The 18,349-nt window shown below is 40.1% G+C and overlaps 2 protein-coding genes across 3 annotated transcripts; both read right to left on the reverse strand.

Annotated features, from left to right (window-relative positions):
* Positions 1-1,659: 1,659 nt before the first annotated feature.
* sec63 (SEC63 homolog, protein translocation regulator) lies at positions 1,660-14,472 on the reverse strand. Of its 2 annotated transcripts, none has more exons than XM_020642041.3 (20): positions 14,202-14,472; positions 12,529-12,628; positions 11,060-11,174; positions 10,734-10,846; positions 10,532-10,593; positions 10,137-10,195; positions 9,889-9,939; positions 9,670-9,778; positions 9,465-9,559; positions 9,221-9,353; positions 8,921-9,013; positions 8,667-8,812; positions 8,397-8,544; positions 8,068-8,150; positions 7,819-7,884; positions 7,554-7,706; positions 7,294-7,461; positions 6,970-7,170; positions 4,669-4,773; positions 1,660-4,008 (listed from the first exon to the last, which is right to left on the reverse strand). In XM_020642041.3, the coding sequence occupies exons 1-20, from the start codon at positions 14,323-14,325 to the stop codon at positions 3,871-3,873; spliced, it is 2,262 nt and encodes a 753-aa protein (XP_020497697.1). In that variant the 5' UTR covers positions 14,326-14,472; the 3' UTR covers positions 1,660-3,870. The 2 variants fall into 2 exon arrangements, with proteins under 2 accessions (XP_020497697.1, XP_020497696.1); XM_020642040.3 differs by having other exon boundaries at positions 7,819-7,887.
* Positions 14,473-15,568: 1,096 nt separating this feature from the next.
* On the reverse strand, positions 15,569-18,146 carry iyd (iodotyrosine deiodinase). The gene is made up of 5 exons (XM_020642020.3): positions 17,826-18,146; positions 16,980-17,174; positions 16,704-16,863; positions 16,338-16,494; positions 15,569-16,121 (listed from the first exon to the last, which is right to left on the reverse strand). The coding sequence occupies exons 1-5, from the start codon at positions 18,025-18,027 to the stop codon at positions 15,939-15,941; spliced, it is 897 nt and encodes a 298-aa protein (XP_020497676.2). The 5' UTR covers positions 18,028-18,146; the 3' UTR covers positions 15,569-15,938.
* Positions 18,147-18,349: the final 203 nt, after the last annotated feature.

Below are 18,349 nucleotides of genomic sequence, written 5' to 3' on the forward strand. Positions count from 1 at the left end.
ACAAGTCTACAAGTTCATGATATTAAGAGGCAACATTTGGCTTCTTTATAGCCTATATAGACCATCCTATTTTACAAGATAAAAGGTGGCTTTATAATGACCTTGGTGTAGATATAAGACAACTACATTACAAAGAGTCTGCAATAATTTAAAATGAATGTCTTCTATAGGATTAATCTTTAATCTTTTATTATTATTTAAGTTCGATTTCGTGCATAAATATACCTGTCTCGTTCGGGTCGATTCAGCAGGGGGAATGCACTCACACACCAAGTCGGTGCATATGGGGCGCCCATTGTAAAGTTGCGCACACTACAAATAACAACAACATTTCTCCACATTTAGAAAAAAAATCACTTTTTATTCACATTTAGAGAAATATTTGTGAACTTTGTCATATTTACTTTTGTGAATAAAAATGGAAGATAATTTCATTGGCAAATATAAATGTTAAATATTATATCTAAATGTTGAATGTTTTATCTAAATGTTAAATGTTATATATAAATGTTAAAAAAAAATACATGTCCTGAGTCTAAATATTTAGCTGCGTTTCTAAACATGTGACAAAGTTCACGAATATTTCTGTAAATGTGAATAAAAAGTGATGTTTTTTAGGGCTAAATGTGGAGAAATGTTGTTGTTATTTGTAGTGTGCGCAACTTTACAATGGGCGCCCCACAGGTGCATGGTGAGGTAAAGGCTGCGATGCGACACACAGTCGGACTCTACTACAGCGGGCTGGTCAGGTGGCAGATCCGCAGTTTGACCCTCCTGGTGTTTGGCACTGTCCCGGGGTTTCGATATGAGCTTTTAACGTCCTTCAGGTCGGCAAGTTTGAGGGGAAAAGCAAAGGTTGATGTTGATAATGTTGATAATCTGGCTTTGAAGCTGCCTATCAAAATGACAGACAGAGAGGGGGATGATACTGAGGTGATTAAACCCCCTTTGCCAACTCAAAAACACTCCTTTGCAGACACAGGGCGTTACTTAAACTGCAACATCATTTTCATAATTTCCACTCACTGTATGTGCTAATCAAGCTAGTTATAGTCCTATTGCTTATTAGGCTATTTCTAATATTAATGAAATTCTATTTTGACCATTAGCACAACGTGACACAGGCAATTAACGTGTACAGAAAGGAGTAGGCTATTCAGGTAGCCTGTTGTTCAAGAATACTTAATTTAGGATGATTTTATTTGAGAAAACCGTCTAATAACAGTAGGGATAATCAATAAAATTGTATTCTTTTTTGCACTCCCCCATCAGCTGGCACATACTTTTGATTTACTCTATCTTATTTAAATTCCTCTACAATAGAAGTAGGCCTACTGATATATGCTTGCCTTCTATTATTGTTCTATTTCTGTGTTCATTATTTTTCACCATATCAACAAAATGTATTACTGTTAACTTGCTTGGCAATAAATCTGATCCTGATTCGTTTTTAAATAGGAAACATCCCCTACAACATTTCAGAAAAGCAAAGGCTTCCAAGGTCTGATAACTAAACTGCTTCTAACAGAGATATAACCGAACGATTTAAAGAAGAAATAGCATTACACAAATCATCTCTGGGACGCTTAACAACCATCACAGGCTTGTCTGTGACCCAACTGCATTAAAATGTAGGGGGAGGGGGGGAATTACACCATCTCATTTAAAAGTTTTTATTTGAAATGATTTTAAATACAAATAATATAATTTTCCATTTACAATGACAGTTCCTTTGTAAACAAAAGTGGCAGATAGTCATTGGGTAGTTTGTCCAACATGAGGTGGCCTGCTGGCCAGTCGCCTGGACGAGGTCTGTCACGGAGAGATGGTGTCGTATTTAACCTCACTGCAGTTTTTTTTTCCACACAGCATTAATCACTGATGCTACATTCTATTGCAGAGCGATAAATACTCAGAGTACAATATAACCTGTTAGCAAACACCTTCCCTCAGCACAATTACAGTAGGGTATATTTTGTGTTTGAGTTTGTGTAAGCATGTGTTTGGGATGTCACGTGAGCGTGCCCACAGATATTCATACCCTTTTCTCTCCCACACCAACCTAACAGAGACGTAAATGCTATAAAAAAAAAAAAGAAAAACACAATCTTGAATGGGGATATCAATGGTAACAGATTATTTTCTTGAAAATAAGACAAACATGTCCGTGTAACATTTGATATAACTAACAGAAAGGAGACATAATATTAAATGACCGGGGTTCTAGTTGACAGCCATGAATGCTAGCATACCTCAGATATTGAAAAAAATAAAAAAAATCACTCCTGAAGATTTGGTGGAGAGAAATAAAAGTTGTTCTGAAATGGGAAAATGGCAGTTCTGCTGTAAGGGCTACAGAGAGAAAGCATGGACCAGACTATGCTTAGTTTTACACTTAAAAAATGACTTTCAATAGATGTTTGTTCCAAGACATACTTCAGAATTGGGCGCTAGTTTTTTTTGGGGGTGTTGCACTCGAAACTCTTTGAGGAAGGCTTATTGTCATGTCATGTACGACTGCTAATCCTCTTTGATCAGACAGGACTGAAAATATTCGAGGTGTTTCCACGAGGAAATCAGTGATATGTATTCCAAGACTGAGTCATCAAGGTTATCATTAAGAGGTTAACTCCAAACCAAAACATAAAGAGAAACACTGTAGATTTTAATATACAAACACACAAAAAAAAAAAAAGATGTTCTGCTCTCTTAAGAAGTACTGGTGCATAGCACCCACAGACTTGTATGTTGTGGTGTTTCAGCTGTGTTGTAAGGCCATTTTGGACAATGATTTTAGACTGGAATGTGCTACAATTGTAAGAAAAAAAAAAGGTGAGACTATGGATATTACTATACATATCTGGGCCCCTTAAAAACTGAAAACTCACAACTTGTATGTGGTAAATGGACAAGGAGAGTACTGACTATTAAAACTAATCCTAACACTGCAGGATGTGTGTTTTTTAGCTTTGTACTTGATCTCATAAATGATCCACCTGCCTAAAAACAGCCGTCTCATTCAGAGAAGCACAGTTTTATGTGGATCACAGGGGAAGAACAGGTCCGGAGAGCATCCCCTTTACCAAACAGTAAGTTCAACAATGGACAAGTGACTGGCTGGTACGAAACCAAAACAATGTTTAAAAAATGATGAGACTCGACCATGTTCCTGTGCGCTGAGAGGTGCAAATGGTTGGATGTATGAAGGCGAAAGCTTGCACTTCTGCAGTTTTGAGTGTACAATAGAAAGTATCATTGGTGTGGAAAACATTGGTGCCGAGTGAATTTTAAAATTAGGAGTGAAAGCGGTGTCATGACTTCCATGCAAAGATCATTGTGTTTTTGTTAATTTTTGCGGAATCAGTTGTTTTACATCCCCTCTCCCCCACTTAAAGAAAAAAGAGCCCAAACCATAGGTCCTCCAGTCCACAGTGCGTCAATATTTCATACCTGTACAAACACATACAAGGTTACAAACACACAAACCATTCACCGATATTGTAGCACACACACACACACACACACACACACACACACACACACACACTCACTCTCATATGCATCCAGTCACATACAGGGGCCTGGGTAAGTATTCACAGAACTATCCTCTGCTTTAGCAGAAAGTGTAATGAACAAGTCCCTGTAGAAAACAGGAGGTGGAAGGGCGGGGCCACAGTCCATGTTGTTATAAAGATAGAATGGAGGAAGGTGCACTGGGTGTATAAACTGTCCCTGGTGATTTTAATGTGTTTGCCTCTCCTCGTTCACTGCTCTTGAGTGCTGTTGTAGGGTCATAGGTGGGTTGGTGGGGAGTCCATGGAAGTCGGGAGAGCGTGGGGTCTGAGCATGTGTGTTTGTGGTTGTCCGCATTCAGTCGTTGTCCTCTTCGTCTTCTTCACTCTCCTCGATTCCGTCACTGTCCTCCTGCTCCTCGTCCTCCTCCTCTGTGTCAGGGATGTCCCACTGCGGGTGGTTGTCGAGCATGGCCTTGGCCTCATGAACCTCCAGCTGGGGAAACACAATTCATATCTTTTGGCACATGGTGATCCTATAGATATATATGGTTTTTCCCAACCAACATGAGTGAGCGAAACTACATGGAAAATTAGGCCACTCATTATGAACACCTTTTTTAACTGAAGACAAACTTGGAACCCAGTAGCTTATTTCACAATGATTTGCCTCTAGTGTATCCAGCAGGACTGTGGACAAGTGATATTAAATGTTGGGGCTACGGCTTCCTTTATGGATACTTGCAGTTGTTCTACCATTTTGCCCCTTTTACTCTACTCCTGAAAATGTCCTGACACTATCCAGGTGATATGCATGTTGAAATGCAAATGGCATAATTCTGAATAACACATATCGTTCATATAATCAAAACGAAGCCATTTTACAAAAATTCACCCCCGTACAGTGTGTGCCAGTGATGGCAATAACTAATCAGACCTATTTCATTTTTTGTACCAGGATGTAAACATGTTTCTTTATGTTGTAAAAAAATGCTTTTTTGTGACTTACGGTGTTCCTGGAGCCAGCCTCAAGCCGACACTCGAGGAACTCCAGGATTTTTCACTTCCATATTGGCACATTTTTCAAGACCCAGAGGCTCAAACATGTTTCATGAATGTATCTTGAAAACATACACACACAAAGCTTCCTACTCACCTTGAGTGGTTTTATCTGGTCCAGTCCCAGGTAGGAGTCAGAACGGAGGATGACAGAATATTGGTAGTTTCCTGTTTTGGAGGGGGCTGGAAACTTCAACTCCACCTGGAACAAAGCAACACAAAAACACACACAGCTGTCAAATCCAATCACAGGAGCACTCACAGGGCATGATTGCTCTTTTTATTAGGATCACTGTTACAGTACAGCTTTTTGTGGTTTGTTTCTGATGTCAAAATAGAATTGGCAGCACATGAAGAAACAAGGTGACAGTCATCTACAGTTCAAAAGGATTTTTCCTCACTTTCCATCCAAAACAGAAGCAATAATAGAAGCATCAAATGTGCACAGGATAAACACTGCTGAATAGTACAAACTGAAAAAGAAAATCAGCATTAACTGATGACACACATCTGCAGTAGCCTCAGAGGGACACCGCGCGGTAGGTAATCACAATGATGGGGTCCAACTGTAAATATTAGACCAGCGTTACCTCAGGCTGTGATAACTATGTTGTGCAATTACATATGGCAAACATCTAATTATAAGCACAATGAGGCTAATTATTATTCAGTGTGAGAGCAGAGAATGAGCCGTGAACACAGCAGCATTTTCTTTCACTGCCTTGTTGATGAAAGCAGCCCCTCTGCCCTCCCTAAAAAACAACACGTCTGTCAAACACATAGTCATACAACACCAACAACAGAAGGATTTGTCCAAGTGACAGACTAATTGATTGCCAGACAGTGAACCGTTATGCATGGGTGGGACACCTCTTGCCGCTACATTCCGTCAGAGCGGGGACAGCTGGTCTTGCACTCACACAGGCCTCATTAGGCTTTCAGCTCACCGTCAATCCTTATTGATGCAGGAGAATTCCAGGATCAAAGGTTCAATATAAACACACACACACACACACACGCATGAATGTAGCACACACAACTCTGAGGAAATAATGACCCTAGTGCAAGGGGTTGCCTAGCAACAGGATTTGTGAGGAGTTACGGTGCACAGGAAATACAAAATGTTCACACATTGACTTATAACGGCTTTTCTACTCCAGACTGATGATAGCAAAAGCCACAAATTTACCCTCACACTAGTGTCATATAGCAGACACACTAGAATGATTCTGTTGACACCATTATACAAACTGAGTGAAGGAACTAATTGTTTAACTTATCTGAAAATGTCAAACTTAAGCTGGTCCAAATGTCAAATATGAGGATTTTCACCTTTTTGTCAAGGTAAACTTAGTGTACCTCAAGTATTGTAATGGTTTTGGTTTGTTTTGGGGGACAAGAGACAGTTAATGACTTTAGTTTCTAAAAAGTCAAATCTATGTCCACTTTATTTCTATAGCAGATTGTAAACAGTTGGAGCTGACCAAACATGGGGTAATTAAAACAATGAAGACATTAAACACTAATAGCAAACAAATATCAAGATAAAAACAATGAATGAATGAATGCTACGATGTGTGCTAACCTCCACTGGGTAGATATATAAGCTGGTTAGCAGCTGACAGAGAGAAGTTGCTGCAGGAGTAAGTGGCTGACTCAAAACACACAAGTCAGTGTGTGTGCCGAGTTAACCACCACAGCAGCCACAATCTACGCAGACAATCGACAAAGAAACAACCATTTTTGCTGTCTTTTGACTTAACATTTGAAGATTTACTGTTCTCCCCCAACCATAACATTCAACAGAAAGGGTCCTGCTGCATCAGCAAGGGTGCCCACGATCCAAATCCAGTGAAAGATTTCACACAAACACATTACATTTATAAAGATCCACAGATCAAATTTGCCAACACTGAATTTTCTGTAATGATATATTTTTACGGTTTAATTTATTTCGATTGTGACGGATCAAAATACCGGCCTCACTCTGGCCTTTTGACGGACACCTCATTTGGCCAACTTGGACCATCCATTCACACGCTTATGAGATTTATTAAAAGTACATAAAAGTAGTCATTTCAGAATAGCATTAAAAGTATTATTAAGTTCACATGTATACGAAGATAGGCTATGAGTCATGATTTACTTGGAGAAAACAGACAAATCACTATAAAATTAGATATTGAGCACCCCCATATGGCAGAATGGAATGATCCTGGTGTCATACGCCATGTTCGACTGAGAGATTGGCAGTCGACTGAGGCTCTTTCAAATGAATTGTCGAAGATTTGACTATATGGGGTCATCTCTAGATTTCACAGAGATACAAGTATATACAGTATAGTATAATAAATCGACAGCATGGTCAAATTAAGGCTAAGCACAAACATGAACTCACCTCTTCTGTGTCTTTTAGCGTGCACACGTGGTACGGCATGGAGACGAGGGTCTGCTCTCGGCGGTCAGCAATGTAAAGCCACCACCACTCATGCTTCTCCTCTGCAAAGTAAAGGCTGTAGACGGGATGCGTCACCTTTGACTTTGTCTCTAGCAGGGCTCGCTCTCGCCGCTGGATGCTCTGCTGCAACGCCTCCCACTCCTGACACGCCGGTGTGGAGAGGAGCATGGGGTTAGTTACAAGCAGTGTCCTTCACATGTCCTCTCATTTGGGGGGAAAAAAAAAAAACAACTACATAACATATTTCATATTTGGTTTTCTGACCTCTTCATCGTCGCCACCTATCTCGTCCACCTCTGTGTCGCTTTGTTTGTCACTGTCTTCATCTCTCTCGCTGGGAGAGTCCTTGGTTGCTTCACCCTCGTCCGACTCACTGCCCTTGTCGGAGGCCTCATCGTCCTCCTCCTTTGCAGTCGCTGCTGCAACAACTTCCTGTGTCAGCAACAGGGGGAAAAAAAGTGTTGATGCAAATTCATCGATTGTTTACGCAAGCTAAATTAATCGGGCTGTGCTTGAACCCTTACATTTCCTGCCACATTGCCATTGGCCTGCTTAGCTTTAACGGGTGCAGGAGTGGCCTTCTTCTTGGTTAATTTTTTCTTCTTGGACTTTGCTGTCTTCTTTGCCCCTTTACTCTTGTTCTGCCACACTTTTGTTTTGGCTTTTGAGTCTCCTGTCTTAACACAGACATGAAAAATAAGGTTAAGTGAAAACATTTCAAACGTTTTGACCATTTAATTTTCTGGGTCAGAGAAGAGAAGAGGTATCATGCGTGCATCGCATCCTTACTGCGTCCTCAGTAGCGGTAGCCTCCTCTGCTGGGCACGGCGTCGAATCCTGCTCCTTTTCGAACACCTCCTTAACACAAATCAAACGGATCAGTTAACTCATGGTTTTTGACAATCATTTCAGACCACAGTACACTCCAGTGGCCATCTTAGGAAGTGCACTTCAAAGAAAAACAAATACAATCTTTCACAAAAGTTGCTTTCTAGTAACTGGCGTGTAAGTGTTAAACAAAATGCAATCATCTCTTACCGCCATCCGTTTCCTGGTTAACGTGACAGTTACTGTGACAATAGAGCCCGCTGTGATGTTATTGCTGTCTTCGTCATCTAGGACTGCAAAAACAAAGGGGATGAAAACATTTACTATCAATATCCGGAAGTCTGAAAACACTGCTACAGAATCTGGCAAAGTCTGAACTGCGCTTGTTCTTATAATCTTACATGAAGTGACCAGCATCTTAGGAAAATGTATCTTGTTGTCTTAAATATTTTTCCTAACTGCATGCAATGACGTCTGATGTCCATTTAAGTGTTTGTCTGACTCAAAGTGAGTTTGTTTGTGTGTATATTAGGACTAACCCTGCAGTTTGGTATCCATGTTGATGTGAGGGAAGCTGCCTAGCACAGCCATGACTTCATCGTACTTCTCCTCCCCCAGGAAACGCAGCATGCTGCGTCTGTCCGAGTCCTTCAGGCTGACAAGATCCTGGAGGCTCCGAACTTTATACTAAAGGTCAACAAACAAGTAAACAAATGAACCACTGACGCATTACCAAACAAAACATGTATTCGTTGTTGTTTTCTCTAAATGTCAAAGAACATGCTCATGTAAAGACGCTCATCAGTCACCTTCTTGGAGATGCAGTAGCGAAGGTGCTCCTCCTCAAAGTGGGGCAGCTGCAACAGAGGGGACTTTGACTCCTGCAGACCCTGAACGATCATTTGGGTCAATTTCATGCAGTTCTCTATGGTAACCAGCCGAGGAGCATGGAAACCTGCAAGTGCACACATTATTCACCAATGGGTGAAATGGTCAGTGATTCAAAGTGATAACTCTTCATCCATTCAATTGCAATTATGTGTGTGTTTGTGTGTGCGTTTACCTCCTCTGCTGTTGGCCATCATGGTCAGCTGACAGCCCACATTGATCATCTCCTGAAGAAGAGCCGGACTCTTCCTCGTCACAAACCTCTGATCTAGAAAAGAAAAACACACACACATCCATTTCTTAAGACATGCTTCAGAGATGGAGAAAAGAAGGTAATCCAACTAATAAATCAAATAAAAGTTCTTATCAGCCCCTATAGAGCAGCTTTTATAAATGGGTAGCTACAACTATTTGACGATATTTCTTAGCCTTTTCAAAAAAGCATGTCATATATTTAAAATGTGAAGTGTCTCACCTTCCTCTAACTCCTCTGATACGTCCATGCGTGCCAGGTGAGCAAGCACTAAGACTCTGGCCTTCAGACTGTAAGGATAGCAGAACGGAGGCTCCTTCTTCTTCACATTGATGTTTCCCAACTCACGGATCAGCTGGAAAAGAAACACAAGAAGAGATCATGTATGGCACAAGTCGGAAGGTTCTAGCTCATATATGCAAGTTTCCTTTCCATTGAAGCATTTTGTGTCCTCGTCCGCTGTTACCTGTGGCACTTCGATGTTGTCTGTGGGCCTTATGGTGGCTTCTTTATTGCTGCGAGGGTCAAACTCAAATGCTGCTGTCAACACCATGGCTAACCCTGGACGGCAGAATCATTCAACACAAAAGGTGACGGGAAATTTAGCTTCATATATCTGTTTTTGTTCAACTTCCCTGATAAATATACACAGTACTGATGCAAAAACGTACGCTTCATGTTCATGTTCGGCGTCTTGTACATGAAATGCATGAAGAGTTGGGTAGTGTTGATGAGGATCTGGTCTCCACTGTATCGGATGGAGCGGTACCACCATGTGCCCTATTACGAAGGGAAAGCGAAGGAAAAGAAACACAGGGAAGAAACAATAAGAGAGAATAACGAAAAATAATCGTAACATCTATTGCAAAGAACTTGGTTTGACAACTCACCACAACAACAGGAAGGATGACCATGAAGGCTAGTCCGTAAACTAACAGCACCTGAGAGAGGCAAATGAAAAAGAATTCCTAAATCAGACCTGGAAAAACATGAGTTTATAAACGACAGTTCTGTTATACCATTATAGCCTTGGACTTACTAATAACATTAGCCTTCTTCTATTCAAATACAATAAATCGAGCTGGGCTTATCAGTTAGTTAGAGACAAACAAACATTGAGTTCTTATAAATAGAATACCAGCATTGAGTTCTTCTGGTCAACAATCCAGGCGGGCAGGGCAATACCAAAACTGGTTGCTAGAAAGGGAGACAGAAAATGCAACAGACCCTTTTAATTTGGCAGCCACCAAAATCTGTAAAAGCAATGTTATTATTGGTGCCCAGTGAAAATGCATAATTAACACCCACAGTGCAAGTGTGTGTGTGTGTGTGTGTGTGTGTGTGTGTGAGAGAAAGAGAGAGACACTTTTTCATTCTCAGCTCTGGATGTCAGCTGTCACGTTTCAATCCTCATTCGATTGTTTGACACAGTCATGAGTACAAAAGGCTGACTCATCAGCGTAAGTCACAAGTGCTATGTCATCATGTACAAATAATTCATCATACTGTGGGATCTGAGGAAGCTTTACTCACCCCCTGGACCATCTGGGTTGCCGTATATTTCCCAGTTTTGTCGCGACTGTTCATTGGTCAGACTGTTGGAACAGACAAGTAAAAGGATCAATCAAAGGCCTGCAACTCTGTAGCGCATCATTACTGATTCAAATATTGTTAAAACTATGCAGATGCAGTCAAGCTTCCTGGCTAATGAAGTCATGATGTGATTGACACTTACGCAGCATATGCCTTCGCAATTCTCATGAATGTACTCTCGTCGCCACCTTTGTCAGGGTGGTACTTGAGCGACAATACGCGGTATTGCTTCTTGATTTCTGAAAGCGATGCACCCTTGAGACAGAAATATATTTTAATCAACAGCAATCACCCAAAATAGAATACTGTGTAGTCTCAAAAGTCAATGCTTCAGGATATTTTCTCCTGTATTTAATCTTAGAGGAAGAAGTTATGGCTCACATATTGTGTGCACACATAATAAATGTCTAAGGGTATCTCAGAGGCTTTTGTAGAATGCAGAAGACTGTGTGTTATATTTGTGTTTACCGGGTCCAAGTTGAGGACTTCATATGGATTGTACTCCTGGTACTCTCTGTCCAGCTTGGACACCTTGTAGGCTAACAGCAGGAACACAGCCCAGCCAAATAACAAGGCTGCTTTCCTAAAAAAAAGAACAGCAAAACAAAGAGGAACACATTACATACAACTTCTCTTGTTTTGTGGAGACAAAAACAGACCCGCTTCATTTTCACACTGTGGCTTGTGATTATTATCACTGTTTGAAATAAAGATAAACTGTACAACCAATGTGCAAAAAAGAAAACAACCTTTTGCAATGAAAGCTTTAGACATTACAGGAGGCTTTAACAAGTATGGGGTCTTTAATTTATTCACTGTCTACAAGCAGAAGTACAGCACAGGGTCCAACTTTGTTTTGTTTGGTATTTATGCATTGAAGTTGAACTTGTTTCCATGACAATGGCAAAACCCTATGGCCTCCTCTGCAGCATCTGTTGCCATGACAACCTTCGATAGCCCAGAGTTGTCTGAGTGGCTTAGCTGAAAGAATACATGTTGGATGTTTATAATAAACACCATTGTTATGATACAGCTGAGATGAGGTAATAGAAGCTGAGCTTTAGACAGGATGTATATATATATATATATATATATATATATACACACTTCTATCGGCTTCAGTCTCAAGTGCAACCAGGATAAATAAAATATTTATGAATTTTGAGAGGAAAAACAAGAAGTAGGTCTAGTGACAGGAATGGAGTGGAAAGTGGACACACAAAGACAAACATGTGAGAAGGAAGAGACAGAAAAAAAGACTCAAAAAACACACAGACAACATAGTGGACAGCACTCCAACACCCATCCTTCCATTAGCCCCTCCCTCACAGGGGAGATAAACAACACTGAGAAAACAGGGTCATGTTAATAGAAAAGTTAAACAGTCCAGCTCAGGGTTTACACCAACCGCACACAAAATGGAGAGGCTTGCACATGAAAACAACACAAACCCGACTCCTGCCAAAAATGACCCACTTCCACACATCTAAACTCGAGCCTGCCTACACTGACAGACAGCGTGGACTTTGACTAATCTTCACACAACAATGACAACATCTCTGTCCTGCTGGAAACACACTTGAAAACCAGAAAACTGTCCGGAGCAGTGGGAGGATGACTGTGCTTGTCAATACAAACAACTCAGGTCAGTCTCACCCAAACAGTAGATTTAACAACAAGGGAGGAAACATTTTACACTTCAAAGTAAGTTAGTGCCACTCATTTGTTGTGAGATTCATATGACAGTGATCCAACTGAACGTAAACAACTACAAACACTAAGTGAGATGAGTGTGATCACCTTTCAGAGATGCTACCTATGGACATTTTACCTGGTAGGACCTCAGATGACTTACAAGCAAGTTCATCCACAAGTAGTTGCCCTCAGTGAAACTGTGTTCTGTGTTCATCAATGCAGACTTAAATCATTGGACTCACTTTAGTGTTGGGACGATGCTTTGCTGTGACTTCATCAGCCTGAGCCGGTACCACAAACACCTGCCATGGACCCTTCTGAGGCTTTTCAGACGCAGTTGTTCTGGAAAAAAAAAAAGGGGGACAGACAGAGTCAGAGAAATCACTCACAAGTGAGTCAGGTTTTCAACATTTTTGTTACAATATCACTTATTTTTAAACGGTTAAATCTCTATTATTTTAATGATTGAGAGAATCGAAAAAGGACCAAAACTTTAATAAAACAACAACATTAATTCCATAAGAGGTGTGTAGGAGAGGAATGAAAGCAAACTCTGTCACCGTCTTAATTCCATAAAATCATTGGCACCAAAAAGGTTTCCAAACATTTTAATAGCATCACTATGATCAAGTTTAAAATTCTGGTATTGTGACCCCCCCCCCCCCCCCCCCTGCATGTTAACAACAGTCAACACTGATAATGCTTTACTAGTTAGCCTAGGGTAACATTGTAATAGTCTTACTGACAAAACATCATTATTATGCAATGCAAAGCAGGGAAAGGTTTTACTTCATTAAGCCTGAAATGAGTTCAAAAAACATGTGGATTGCATTATTATATTGCACCTTGGACACGGTACGATTTAGTTAAAAGCTTGCATGCACCATTTTGTTTTAAATGACTATCAATATCTTAACCCCTGAATAATATATAATAACTTTTTCAGTCATTCCCAGTAGACCAGGTGAGTAAAGTTTGGTTACATAATATGTGTTAGATATATTGTTGACAAACAGATAGCTGCACAGAGCTAAGAACTCCCCTTTAAGTAAGGACAGAAGACATTTAAACTTTTAAACTTTAGCCTGAGTTGCATATATCAAACTGTATTGTGGGCTCCTGTTTTTTTTTGTATGGGTGGGATATGTATGTATACATGTGTTGTGTGTTTGTGTATATGTGTTGTGTGTTTGTATATATGTGTTGTGTGTTTGTATGTATGTGTTGTGTGTTTGTATATATATGTGTTCTGTTGTGTGTTTGTATATATGTGTTGTGTGTTTGTATATATGTGTTGTGTTGTGTGTTTGTATATATGTGTTGTGTGTTTGTATATATGTGTTGTGTTGTGTGTTTGTATATATGTGTTGTGTTGTGTGTTTGTATGCATGCTGGCTGCTGGAACACCTAAATTTCCCTGCTGGGACGAATAAAGTACATCTTATCTTAACTTTATCTTAACCCCTGAATGATAGTGTCTTTTTTTCAGTCACTCCCATAATATGTGTCAGATATATTGTTGACAAACTGATAGCTGCACAGAGATAAAGACAGATTGGTAAACTGCAGAGAGTAGCTCTAGATTTACCTGCTGAAACGAGCAATGCTAACTAGATGTGTAGAGTTAAAACTAGTGTGTACCATAAGGTTACAGATAATCACTAAAGCCCGAGTGAGTTAATACTGCCTGACTTGTACAACAGTGGAAAAGACGTGAACACCACCTTTGAGACGTGGGCAAGCTGACAAATAACAAGGTGAAGGTAACGCCAGGTTAAGTTGTAAAGCATCCACTAGCAGATTAACAGACTGGTGAGTGTTTACGAGATGCTGGCTGAACACTTAAACTGGGGGGGGGGGCGGGGGGGTTAGTGAGTTAGCTGAGTTAGCAGTGAGCCAGACAATCGGGCCTTACCAGCATTCTGATCCCGGGGCCAGAGGTAATAAGTGGCCGGGATCACAATGAGCCCGACGAAGGACGTGAGGAAATAGAAAAAAGTATTGCCGCTGTCATCGTACTGGAACTGTTGCCCGGCCATTTCGTAGCAGCGGCGCTTGGGTCGCCCTTCTTCTCCACCGCTACGCTTCCCCCTTCGAGCCCAATGTGCGCGACTTGACAGACCGTTAAGCTAGCCAGCTAGCATCCGAGCCAAATGCAGCTCCTGAAGATCGGTGTACGTGGTGTACGCCTGCGCAATGTGTCGCTTTTTTTTTTCTTCTTCTTCTTCTTCTCCCGCAGATGATTCAGCGCTTTTCTGGTCGCTACTGACACCCAGCGGCAGCTTGAAGATAGGACAGCGTGAAAGGCTTTCCGAGAAGCCTAACACACATATATATATATATATATGTGTATATATATATATATATATATATATATATATATATACACACACACACACACACACACACACACACACACACACACACACACACACACACACTAATATATTATAGTAGGCTATATATATTTAAATAGTCTAAGGAGTAAGATGTTACAAGACTTCTCGTAAACTTACAGCGTAAACTCCTGTTCCCAGAATCTTGACCTATCGTTTAATCATTTTTGGAGTGAAAGGCAATTACGTTCTTAGCTATACCTGTCTATACCTGTCACCTGCAAATTAATTGTATATTGTATACCAGAGTTCCCAAACTTTTCAGCCCATGACCCCGCAAAAATAAGGTGCTAGAGACTGGGGACCCACTCTGTCCATGGAGGTGGTTAAAACATTTACCGTTGTGCACAGCCGGGTACACGATCCAAACACTGGAATTAGAACGACACATAAGAACAGCCTGAACACTGTGTTATTATTTTCATAATGGTAGCAGAATTAATCTCTTGATCTTTTTTTTTTTCCATATGTTTTGACAATAATGGGTAAAATAGATTTTTTTTAAATGATTTTTAATTTTGATGTGTTTGGAAGAATTCTCACGACCCCCTTCTTGCGACCCCCCAGTGGGTCCCGACCCCAACTTTGGGAACCACTGTTGTATACTATATCGTATTATTTAATTGTATTTCTTATTTGAATATTTGGTTTTAGTATTTGTATATTTGCATATTTCTGATATTAGGCATCTACAGGCTTGCTCCAACAATATTTTGTTGTAGTACTTGTACAGTGACAATAAACATGTCTTATCTAATCTTAGCTTTGTTTATTAAAAGATAAAAGCACTCAACTCATTTACAATGTAGTTAATTCAGATGTAGTTACAGTTTACACAAGGACAGAAGCTGTATTATTTGTTGACAAAAGCAATGGAAACCACGTCTGTCGATTAATACAAATATATTTGTTTTGTCAAAGTTCCTTTACACAATATAACCATCAACCAAGTAGCAAAACCAAAAGCAGGGCTTTTATACCTTCAAAGTAATAGAAATGGCATATGAAGTTATGCTTATCAGCCAGTTATTTATTTGATGTAAAGGTAGAGATTGATATTAAGATACACTAATATTCCATACCTTGCTATTTTTGAACAACAACATTTGCTTCATCTCGCTTGCAAGACTCTGAGCACAACAAAAATCACATTTGAGTAATACTGGAAGTCATTCATTTTTAAATCTGCGATGAATATGACAAAGGGAAAATTAATTAAATTTTTGTATTTTTTTTTTCTTTGCAGGTCTGTTCTTTCAAATGTGCACCATGATATCATCCAGAGGCTTGCGTTTCAAATCAGGCACTGTGGCGTCAGCAGCAGGATAACCTACAGGAAGTAACATCAACAGCTTCTCATTGACCGGCCGCTTGAGGAGGACCCTGAGCTGGGGACCGCAGTTTAGAGGCGTCGACGTGACAGTTACAAGACCCACGTTCTGTTTGGCAAATGGACAGACAGAACAGACACAGGACTTTCATAAGGCAAAAAAATAAAATACATTGTTCTTGAAAGCTTGCAATTTCATAAGGCTGGGACAGTTTAGTAAACATTATTAACTTTGCCTTTATTTAAATGGAATGACTAAGAAAACATTATGATCTATAGATATTTGTTTGAAGGAATGGCAATGTTTTTTTTTGTTTTTTTTTACCTGTAATGCCGCCAAAAGGATTCCACAGGATATGGAGACTGAGATTTCATTGTAGTAATGTGTCCTTTTCTTGCCATTTGGTAGAATCCCATAGGTCTGTTTGAAAATGAGGACCAGGTACGGAGCAACGTCCAAATAATCCTTAATCCAGTTTGTCCTGCGAGAGGGGGGAAGTAATCAGAGGAAGCAAGGACATGTGTGTAAGTGGAAAATAGTTCAACTTTCCATTGGTCCTTGATGACTTCAATTGATTGTGTTTTTAAGACAGTAATGAATAAGGGTTTGCAGTGAGAATGCATCAGTGCAGCTACATATATATGTTTCACAAACACTGAAATTGGTTTATTGAGTGTGTTATGTGCTCACTTAAATTTGGCCAAATCATTGACCCACTTGTCCCCCATCCTCTGACGGTAGTTAACCTCTTCCTCTTCTTCCACTACCTGTCTGATCTTGTGCTTCATTTCTGGGTCTGACACAACAACAAAGGTCCAGGGCTCTGTGTGAGCTCCACTCGGAGCTGTACCTGCACAAAGGAGAGAGAGACAAATTAAACAGAAAGGCGGCATGGAGTAGAAAAAACATTACTTAATTTCTTTATTGTCTTTATGTCAATATTTAGCAGATTGAATCAAAACATGCCTGCAGTGCGGATGACATTATCAATGACTTCTCTTGGGACAGGCTTTGGGCTTATGAACCTGACAGACCTCCGCTGGTTTAACAGAGTGTAGAACTCCTCGGATCTCTGCAGCATCATCTCCTCAGGGTAACTTGGAGGAGAGTACGGCACATGTTGTCTGTCCTCCTCACAATTGTCCACCCAGTCACCATCCTCTAGAGGGAATAAAGACATTATCAAGTAAGAAGCTTTTAATGTGAAAATTAAAAACTTGAGGTATTTTTTAACAGCCAGTTACCCAGCAAATACATGAAGACAAGGGTTTACCTTATTATAATACAAACATTACAGTCCACTAAATGTATCAGCAAAGTCAATATGTTTCAGATTATGTAAAGGTAAGGGTACTTTATTTATTCAGCCTAACTGGGTAATAGAATAAGAGTAACAGAAAATGCAGGCAGGCTACTCAAGTGACTACAAGTACCTTAAGAAATGTACTCAGTTCCACTCATTTGGTAGAAAAAAAACAAGAAGGCATGTTTGATTCTGGACGCAAAATAAACTTATTATACAACATATAGACTTATTTGAACAAATATATAATTATTTTGCAGTTTTTTTAATAAAGGAAGGGAATATTAGACGACATCATTGCAATTTATAGGCTATGATACAGGCTTTTCACCATTATTGATTAACCCAGCTTAAAATGAAAATGAAAATGAAAAAAAAAACACGTAAACACTAATAAAAAAGTATGAAAACAGTCACAATACTCAGAGACAATCGTTGCTTTTTTGCTTGGAAAACTAAAACCTTCAGCTGCCAAATGAGGAAAACCAAGTTTCCACTTCGCTCCATACCGTCTTCTCTAGCTGTGGTTTCTGTGTCGTCCTGCAGGTCCTGGTCCACCCATGGTTTAAAGTCCTTTGCTTTGGACGCCACTTCAGTTTTTCTCTCCGAGGTCGAGCTAGTCTTAGTCTCACGCGATTTCACTAACATAAAGCCCAAAACCAAGCACAGGACCACGGCCAGGACCGGTGTGAGGACTGAGAGGAGGGCCATGACAGCCCGTGCAGAAACAAGAGTGCAGGCGGACCAGAACCGACCGAAACGCAGACCTGCTGTTATGCAACACAAGTCCTCTTGTCTTTGTCAGGTCTATAACTGCCTCCTCCTTTTTTCATGCATAGTGATAGTTTTCTGCAGAGTTGTTCTGATCTAGTTAATGACTAAACCTGTAAAGCAATAAAGCAACATAAATAAAGACTACCTCACACCATGCCCAACATTAAAGGAGCTGCCTGTAAGTTAATATTCTACATCTTCCTGTGTATGAGTTGGAACATTGAGTATGACGTTCATTGTCAATTAGTTCTGTATTTCA

This window comes from Labrus bergylta, chromosome 15, assembly GCF_963930695.1.
Source record: "Labrus bergylta chromosome 15, fLabBer1.1, whole genome shotgun sequence".
NCBI lineage: Eukaryota > Metazoa > Chordata > Actinopteri > Labriformes > Labridae > Labrus > Labrus bergylta.